The 10,186-nt window shown below is 36.1% G+C and overlaps 1 protein-coding gene across 7 annotated transcripts in view; it reads left to right on the forward strand.

Annotated features, from left to right (window-relative positions):
- The window catches only part of SGO2 (shugoshin 2), a 55,833-nt gene that overhangs the window by 23,572 nt on the left and 22,075 nt on the right, over window positions 1-10,186 (forward strand). For all 7 annotated transcript variants that reach the window (XM_041737761.1, XM_041737757.1, XM_041737758.1 and 4 more), the window contains 2 exons: window positions 8-85; window positions 8,925-9,010. In XM_041737761.1, coding sequence (XP_041593695.1) covers window positions 8-85; window positions 8,925-9,010 — 164 coding nt within the window. The remainder of the gene's footprint in view (window positions 1-7; window positions 86-8,924; window positions 9,011-10,186) is intronic.

A 10,186-nucleotide genomic window follows, 5' to 3' on the forward strand; every position in this document is an offset into this window, starting at 1 on the left:
CATACAGAATAAGAAGCTTATAGAAATAGAAGCACTCATGAACAATAGCTTGATAACTGCAATTGAAATGAGCACTCTTTCTGAGGTAAGAGTTTATGTGTAAGTAGTAGTATTTTTTAAGCATTACTTAGGATAATTGAGATTCAGTGGCATCAAGGTTGGAGATTCATATTTTAAGCTTTGTGTGAAGAAATGTTGATAGTTCAATTTTAACTGGCTAACAGCATATTATCATTTGGTATACTTGGTTATTAAAACTTTTATATAAAAATTAGGTTTTGATTAGAAGTAACACAGGATTAGATGGTTCAGTGGAACATAATGGCCCCCAAACTGTTAAAAAAGTAGAAGACATTCATAGAACGTATTCATAGTATTTCAAATTAGGAAATAATTTGTATTATTAAAAAAAGGATGAGCACAATTGAAAACTATTTGGGGAAAAAATAGAGGCAGTTCCTACTATACAGCAATCTCTAAAATAAATTCTAAATGGATATTTTTTTTTTTAAGATTTTATTTATTTATTCATGGGAGACACAGAAAGACCTAGGCAGAAGGAGAAGCAGGCTCCCTGCTGGAGCATGATGCTGGACTTGATCCCAGAACCCCTGGATCGTGACCTGAATCAAAGGCAGATGCTCAACCACTGAGCCACCCAGACATCCCAAATTCTAGATGGATTTAAATAAAAAAAGGGAATCTTATAAAGTACAAAGAAATTACAAATAAATTCATGTTAGATATGAAAGACTTTTATTTTTTAAGATTTTATTTATTTATTTATTTATTTGACAGAGAAAGATTGTTCCAAGAGAGCCAAGCAGGGGGAGCAGCAGAGGGAGAGGGAAAAGCAGGGAGCCTAACACAGGGCTCAGTTCCAGGACCTGGGGATCATGACCAGAGCTGAAGGCATATGCTTAACCGACTGAACCACCTAGGCACCCAGGAGAGGCCTTCCTTTACCCAGAAACAAACATAGAAAGATAGAAGCTTTATAGGAAATTATTGATGGATTTTCTCAAAAGAGATTTTATTTTTTATTTATTTTTTTTTTAATTAATTTTTATTGGTGTTCAATTTACCAACATACAGAAAAACACCCTCAAAAGAGATTTTAGAAGGCTATAAAAATATAAATTAAAGGCCAATGGCAGACTGGGAAAAATTAAGCATATAGCAGATAAAGTATATATAACTTTAAATAAATATATATAAAATATGCACACAACACACATAATTTTTTTTTTTTTTCTTTTTGAGATTTTGTTTATTTACTTGAGAGAGTGAGCGCGAGAGAGCAGGAGCAAGGGGGGGGCAAAGGGAGAGGGAGAAGCAGACTCCCTACTGAGTAGGGAGCCTGATGTGGGCTCTATCCCAGGACCCCAGGACCTCAGGACCTCAGGATCATGACCTAAACAGAAGACAGACACTCAACTGACTAAGCCACCCAGGTGCCCCAAAGCATTAATAAATATTAATATTAATATTAATATCTCTTATAATCTATTATGAGGAAAATCAAATCACTAGAAAAATCAGGAAGGGAAAAGGGCCAAATATTAGTGAAATTAAATCAGTTATCTAAATAGGGAAAATAATTGCTATGAATTAATAATGAGAAGACAAAATATACATAATAAACCTGAAGAAAGGTTAGTAAAGTCTCAATTTAGGTAAATTTCTTGATAGATTCTGGAGGCACTTGAGTGCTTTAGAGGACAGCTTTTACTTTATTTTCTTTAAAGATTTTATTTATTTATTCATGAGAGACAGAGAGAGAGAGAATGAGGCAGAGACATAGGCAGAAGGAGAAGCAGGCTCCATGCAGGGAGCCGGATGTGGGACTCGATCCCCAGTCTCCAGGATCAGGCCCTGGGCTGAAGGCAGCACTAAACCGCTGAGCCACCCGGGCTGCCCAGAGGGCAGCTTTTAAATGAGTTTGCCCGTAGTTTTTCGATCCCAGCTCTGTTACTTCCTGGTCCTGTGATCTTGGCCTTTAGCTATCTGAACCTTAGTGTCCTCTTCTGCATGATGAGGATAATAGTAGTATACCTAACGAAGAATTAGTGTAATGTTAAATGTGGCTAGCATGTGTCCTGGCAATAGGAAGAGTGTAATAAATATTAGGTGTCATTACTTTTTTAATTATTGTGTGTGTATCTTCCTGTTTTTTTCTAAATTTCCTGCAAATCTCTTCTTTTAAAAACTTATAAAAGTCCTTTTTAAGGCTCCTAATGCATAGTCTTTATAGTTAGAAGATAGGAACTCTTTCAACCTATGTGATCAGTGTTTAGCTCCTTTGAGAGTTTTATAAAAGCTAACCAAAGAGTATGTACTATCACCAAACTTAATCCACATTTGGATAAAGAAAGGATTTGTATAAATGTTCCTGTAGAAGAATGTCCACAGGTTGTATATTTACTAGTGTTATTATAAATTTGATGTCAGTACAACCGGTGAGCAGAGATAGGCCTTATACATTTAGTACCCTCTAAGGAGAAGAGATGCTTTTCACTGAGTGGGTGGGTAGGGAAAGTCAGGGAGGGGGCTCTGTTTTGCTGATCAGCTTGCAGGGCTGAATTGAATTGCCCTGAATAAGTTACTAAGACTAGAATCAGACATAGCAGTGGGGAGTGTAGAGTTAGTACAAGAATTGACTTGGAGAGTAAGAGAAAGAAGTTAATTAATTAGTGAGTTATGTGATATAAAGCTCCTTCCTCCCACTGGTTCTTTAAAAAAAAATCTTTAATAAAGTCAACATAATTGCCAGATGCTTTTTGTGTTCTCTTTGGAGTGCTCGAAGAGGGCTGAGATCAGCATCTGGATTTAGGAGAAGTAAAGGAGAGTAAACGCAGAAGCTGGAAGATGAAAGGACAGCATACAACTTTGTTGTCTACTTTCTTAGACTTACTGTTTAACAGACTAACTTGCACATCAGGTTTCGAGATTTGAATTCCTTTTCTTTTTAGTTGAAGGAGAGGATGTTAGGATGTCTACATTAGAATGTAGACATTCTAATAGAACAATATATAGCCAAGTATAGAATGAAGGCTTATATATGCTTCTGTTCTGCTTGTAGCTGCTTTCTTCTTTCTCATTTTATCTCCTCATACTCATACAGGGAACTGCTTTGTTTCTTTGTATTAAAACAAAAACAAATATTTTCTTAATTTTCTTTTTTACGCAAAAGATAATATACTATCTCTAATTGTTCTATACCTTGCTTTTTTTTAATGTGACATATCTTGAATATCTCTCCATATGATTACAAGGAGTGCTTCCTCATTCTTTTATAGTGCTCCTTAAGATAGATCTAGAATGGACTTCTAAACTATTTAACTAGACTCTGGGTTGGACACTTGGGTTGTCTTTTGCTGTCTTTGGCTTGACATTAGTGTAGAATGCCTTTTGCTCTTGCATTGTTAGTTTTTTCCCTCCCTTCTGGATTATTCCCATGCAAAAATGTTGTCTCCTAGCTCCCATCTTTAAAAAAAAAAAAAGAAACCTCTTACTCAGATAAATCCCCTACCCTTAGCTACTCTCTCATTTTTTTCCTTTATAACAAAACTCTTTGAGAGAATTGTTCACACTGTCTCTGGTTTCTCTTGAACCCACACTAATTGGGGTTTTACCACCATTCCACTTAAAGTGCTCTTCTGCAAATTGATCTCTGTATCCAAAACCTAGATATTTCTTGGTCCTTATGCTGGCCTACACGTGACTTTTACAATACTACACTCTCCTAAGTTTCTTTTCACCTTTCTGATTCTTTTTTAGTCTGTTTGCTGGTTACTCTTTATTTTGGGTACCCCAGAACTCAGTTCTTGGACTTCTTTCTCTCTTCTATTTACACTTGTTCCCTAAATGATTCATTCATTCTCATGGATTTAATTATTGTTAAATACCCATGACTCTCAAATTTATACTTGTAGCCTGGCCATCTCCTCTGAATTCCAGAGAACACCCAGCCAACTACCTATTTGGCATTTCTCTTTGGATGTCTGAGAGGCATCTTAAATTTTACATTTGCCACCAAACCAGTTCCTTTTGGGTTCTTCATCTCAGATAATTGCAAATCTGTTTTCCTATTTTTTCCTCACACCCCATATTGGATCCTTTTAGCAACTCCTTTTAGTGTTGCCCTAAAAATCAGTGCAGAGTTTTACCACTTCTCATGTAACCCTGATGTTCACCACTCATCCAACCCACTGCTCTCTCTTACCCGAGTTCTTGGAGTGGCATCCCAACTTGGGCTTCTTGCTTCTGCTCTTGCCTCTATATTTGCCTCCCAGTATAGCAACCAGAGAGAGCCTATTAAAAACATTAGTCTCTCCTGAAAACTCTCCAGTGGCTTCCCATATCATCTATTGCTGTTATTGTCTGAAAACTGAAACTTGTGTTCTTTCTCTCACCTTATTGACTACTCAGATCCTTCTACTCTTTAACATCTCCAATCCGCAGGCCTCTTTCCACTTCTCAAACATAGGCAAGCTGCCACCTCAGGGCCTTTGGACTTGTTGTACCTTCTTATGGCCTACTCCTTACTTCAGTAATGTTAGGTAAGCCTTCCCTGGCAACTTGTATAAATCTAAATCCTTCCCCAAACCTGCCCAACATTTCATACTCTGCTTCTCTGCTTTAATTTTTCTCCTTACCACTTAATTACTATATGACATATAATTTTTTTATTCAGCTCCCCAGAGCATAAAGTTCTTGAGTACAGGATTTTTGTCTATATCACACCAATGTCTAGAACATACTAGAAAGCAATAAATTTTAATAAAATGTTGGATAATGTTTCCCAATTAGGAATGATCCTGTTTTTTTTTTTCTTAAGGGTAATGTACATCATATTTATCGTATAATACTTCTGTTATTTAGTTTTTTAAATAAAAAAATAATATGAAATACTTTTTTAGCATCTATGGTGATAATCATGTGGTCTTTATTTTTACGTGTATTAATATGATGATTTACTTTAATACCTTTCCTAATTTAGCAATTATGGAATAAATTTCAGAAATGATTTAATATGCTCCTAAATTCTTTTCACCAGTATTTTGTTAGGAATTTCTTTATTATTATTTATAATTGAGGTTTTCTTTTTTTTTCTTTTTTTTCCTTTTTTTTTAATTTTACCACTTCATTTATTGGTGTTCAATTTGAGGTTTTCTTTTTATATAGTCTTTAGACATTGATAAAAATATTATAAATATGGAACTCATAAAAAGAATTTGGATAATTTCCTTTTCTTGTGATCTAGAAAAATGATATAGTATTAGAATTATTTTTTCTTTAAATGCTTCCTAGAGTTCTTTTTTTTGTTTTGTTCTTTTAATATTTATTTGTTCATGAGAGACACACAGAGAGGCAGAGACACAGGCAGAGGGAGAAGCAGGCTCCAGGCAGGGAGCCCGAAGTGGGACTCAATCCCGGGACCACAGGATCACACCCTGAGCTGAAGGCAGACGCTTAACCGCTGAGCCACCCAGGTGTCCCAACTTCCTAGAATTCTTCTGTGAAACCTGGGTCTTGCTTGGTAGAAATGGTCATTCTTTGTTTACTTTATTTCTTTGTGGATATGGGTTTGCTTAGGAAAATTTCTATCTTTTGTGGTCAGTTTTGTTGAATTGTATTTCCTTAAAAGTAATTTTTTCATTCATGTTTTCAAATTGATTTGCACAGAGTTGACCAAAATAGTCTGTCATTTAAAAATTTTGTCTGTGGTATATTTTCCCAGTTGACTAATTTTATGTATTTGGGCTTTTCTTTTATTTTTTTGCCCCACCACGTTAGGTAATTGTTGTTTTTCTATTTTTCTTTTTCCTTTAAAAGAACCATCTTCTGGGTTTTTAATTTTTAATTCTAATTTAGTGTTTCAGACTTAACTAATTTTTGCTTCTGTCTTTAGTAGTAATTTCTCCTTTCCTGTGGTTTATTTTATTGTTACTTCTTTAAGGCAGATGCTTATTTTTTTATTCTTTTTTTTTTAAGACTTTATTTATTTATTTATGAGAGACAGAGAGAGAGGGGCAGAGACATAGGCAGAGGGAGAAGCAGGCTCCCTCTGGGGAGCCTGATGTGGGACTCAGTCCCAGGACCCCAAGATCATGACTTGAGCCAAATGCAGATCAGATGCCCCTATTTTTTTATTCTTAATTCTGTAGAAAGGTACCATTTTTTTCACATTGCTCTGAAGAATTTTGTCTTTAGTTTTGGAAAATATATCCTGGCATGGAGTTCTTGGAGTTTATCCGTTTTGGGGGTTCACACAGCTCGAATATGCATATTGGTTTCTTTTGCCATGTGTGGGGGATTTTCAGCCATTATTTTTCTTTTTTTAAAAAAAAAAGATTTTATTTTTATTTATTCATAGAGACAGAGAGAGAGGCAGAGACACAGGCAGAGGGAGAAGCAGGCATCATACAGAGAGCCTGACGTGGAACTCCATCCAGGGTCTCCAGGATCACGCCCTGGGCTGCACGCAGCGCTAAACCGCTGCACCACGGGGGCTGCCCAGCCATTATTTTTCTAAAACTTTGTCAGGTCTTCCCTCTTTATCTCCTTCCTGGAACTTCAGTGACATGAGTTCTAACATCTTTTGTTAGAATTCCATAAATCCCTAATCCTCGTAATTATTTTTCAGTATCTTCTCTGTTGCTTAGATTGGGTGCTTTCTGTTGCTTTATCTTCAGGTTCACAGATTTTTCTCCCCGCTCTGAGTTTGAGTCATTGAGTTTTTAATTTATTTTGGTTATTGTATTTTTCAGTTCTAAATTCCCATTTGCTTCTTTTATCTTTATTTGCTAAGACTTTCTGTTTCTTTGCTGAGATTTTTTTTTTTCATGTAAGCAAGTTAGTGATTTCTTATTAAAGCATTTTTATGATGGCTGCTTTAAAATCCTTGTTAGAGGGATGCCTTGGTGGCTCAGTGGTTGAGCGTCTGTCTTTGGCTTAGGGCATGATCCTGGGGTTCTGGGATCGAGTCCTGTATTGGGCTTCCTGTGAGGAGCTTGCTTCTCTCTCTGCCTGTGTCTCTGCCTCTCTGTGTCTCTCATGAATAAATAAATAAAATCTTTAAAAACTAAAAAAAAAAATCCTTGTTAGGTAATTCTAGCTTCTGTGTCATCTTGGTGTTGGTGTTTGCTGATTGTCTTTTCATGTTCACATTTAGAATTTTCATATTTAAGCCTTTTCCTAATTCTTTGTCTAGTAAGTTATTTTATATTATATCTTAGGCATTTAGGTCATGTATTATGAATCTCCAGATCTTATTTAAATCTTCTGTTTAAGCAGGCTCCCTCTGATACCATGCCAGTGGCAAAGTGCCACCTACTGCCAAGTTGGAGGGGGTCAAAGTTTAGGGTCTCTACTCAGCTTCTGTTGTCACCCTGGTGATGGATGGAGCAGGGAGTTCAGACACCACCTTGGATGAACAGAGCAGGGATGTCTCATGACTTTATGGCTTCCAATGACAGCAGGATTGTGGGAATTAGGAAGGGGGGAGATTGTTACCATTGAAGAGTGGTGAAAATCCTAACTTTCTACTAGACCTTTCTGTCACCACCCTAGAGGAGAAGAAGAGGGACTTCTTGTTACTACCTGGTAAGAATGAAAGTCTAGAGTCCCCATGTATTCTCCAACAGTGTTGGGGGTATCCTTCTTACCGCTGAGCTGTTCCACCTCTCTTCTTGGCCTTTTCTGACAGTATTCCCAGTTTGAAGGAGAGTTGCCTGGTTATAACCTGGTGAACACGGAAGTCTAGGCTCTCCATTTGGCTTTTGCATGTTTGTCAAAAATTAATTGACCAAATGTGTGTGGGTCTGTTTCTGGACTCTGTTGTATTTCATTGATCTGTTTGTCTGTCTTTACGCTAATATTATACTGTCTTAATTATCATAGCCCTCCAACTTTGTTCTTTTTTCAAAGTTGTAGCTATTCTGGGTCCTTTGTATTTAAATTTTAAAATTAGCTTGTCAACTTGGCCATACTCCTGTTTCTATTACAGGTTAGCAGTGTAATAAGAAAACATGGTTGTGTGTTGCCTAATTTTACAGTCTTTATTAAATATAAATAGTTAAAACATGTTCAAAAAATGTGTGAGAGGGGCAGCCCTGGTGGCTCAGCGGTTTAGCGCCACCTTCAGCCCAGGGCCTGATTTGGACACCTCGGATCAAGTCCTGCATCAGGCTCCCTGCATAGAGCCTGCTTCTCCTCTGTCTGTGTCTCTGCCTCTCTCTCTCTCTCTCTCTGTGTGTCTCTCATGAATAAATAAATAAAATCTTAAAAAAAAAAAGTGTGAGAAAATTTCAAAAGTATAGATTAAAAAAAAACCTAAAAGATACATTAAAATCACCTAGATTGGGATCCCTGGGTGGCTCAGCGGTTTGGCGCCTGCCTTTGGCCCAGGGCATGATCCTTGAGTCCTGGGATCAAATCCCACATCAGGCTCCCTGCATGGAGTCTGCTTCTCCCTCTGCCTGTGTCTCTGCCTGTCTCTCATAAATAAATAAATAAAATCTTTAAAAAAAATAAAAAATAAAATCACCTAGACTTTTAGTTTTAAAAGATCATTAAAATGTAGATTATAAAATGCAATTATACATAATACATATGTAGACATGAACATATTGAGTATTTATGTAGAGATATATATGTGCAGATATACACATATTTATTCATATACAGAGAAGACAGTTTGGGAGTTTATATATCAAAATATTAGTAATGATTATCTTTGAGGGCATGATAAAGGATAAACTATGTTTAATCTTACTGCATTACTCTCATTCAACTATTGAAAACTAATGGAAGAATTGTTCTATTACTATTGGTATACTTGTAAATCTGGTATAGTAAAAATTAAATGAGATTAGAAATTATTTTTCCTTTTCATTTTCTTTTTTTTTTTTTCAAAATAGTTTCATCAGAGTCCCTTTCTACTGTCAAGTATCAAGAAGAAACGGGTTAGTAAACAGTGCAAGTTGGTACGTCTTCCATTTGCAAGGTAATCGCTTCAAACTTAGTTAAATACTTGCCTAGATAATGCTTTGCACAGTTTTTATTTGGTCTTCTTTCTTGAAACAGAGAAAAACATTTCAAAGTAAATAACGAAATACTTGTTAACGTTGTACCAGTTTCTTGTTAACATTGTACCAGTAAAAGAAATTGGAGACATAGTCTAATAGAACTGAAATAATATTCAGTTTTCCCATAGACTCTAGAGAAGAAAGAGGCAAAAGTGAACCTTTAGTTTCATGGGTTTGAATTATACTGGTTCAGAGGGTTTAGATTTTTATATAGCACATTCATTATTTGTGTGTTACAGTGTTTGGGTTTCATCAACATGTGGTTGCCTAGTAAAGTAGGAATGAGATGATCTGTAGTTCTTGGTACAGGTTATATCTCCAGGGTTCCAAAGAGACTTATGCATCAATTCAATAACCACAAGCATGTGTAGTATGCTGGTACTCTTTGGTTCTTTTCTTTCTTTTCCCCTAGGTCCCCACTGGCATCATGTCTTCTGCTGGGTAAATCTGATAACTATTTCTATCTTTATTATCTTGCATACTGCTCCAAGCTTCATCTATTTTTTTTAAAAAAGATTTTTATTTATTTGATAGAGAGAGAGAGCACAAGCAGGGGGAGTGGCAGGCAGAGGGAGAGGAAGAATCAGGCTCCCTGCTCAGGGCTCAGTCCCAGGGCTCAGTCCCAGGATCCTGGGATCATGACCTGAGCTGAAGGCAGACGCTTAACCAACTAAGCCACCCAGGCACTCCTGCTCCGAGCTTTAAAATTAACTTTGACCATTGCTATTCTCCTGACCAAAATGACCATTTCTTGATTAATTTGATTATAAATCATTATAAAATTGAGTGTTCTATCAGTGAACATGGTATATTATTTAGATATTATGGATTTTCTCTGTTTTACTGAATAGTTATTGCACATCTTAGATTTTTCTTACTTATTAGATGTTTAATGGTATTCTGAATGATATTGTTTTTAAATTTCATTTTCTTCTTATGCTAGTATGTAGAAATACAGTTGATTTTTAAATATTGACCTTGTTTCCAGTGACCTTGCTATTAATTTTAATAGTTTATCTGTAGTTTTTTTCCCCATTTTCTATGAATGTAATTTTATTATTTAGAAATAGGACAATTTCCCCTTCTCCCCTTCA

Source organism: Vulpes lagopus, chromosome 22 (genome assembly GCF_018345385.1).
Source record: "Vulpes lagopus strain Blue_001 chromosome 22, ASM1834538v1, whole genome shotgun sequence".
Taxonomy (NCBI): Eukaryota; Metazoa; Chordata; class Mammalia; order Carnivora; family Canidae; genus Vulpes; species Vulpes lagopus.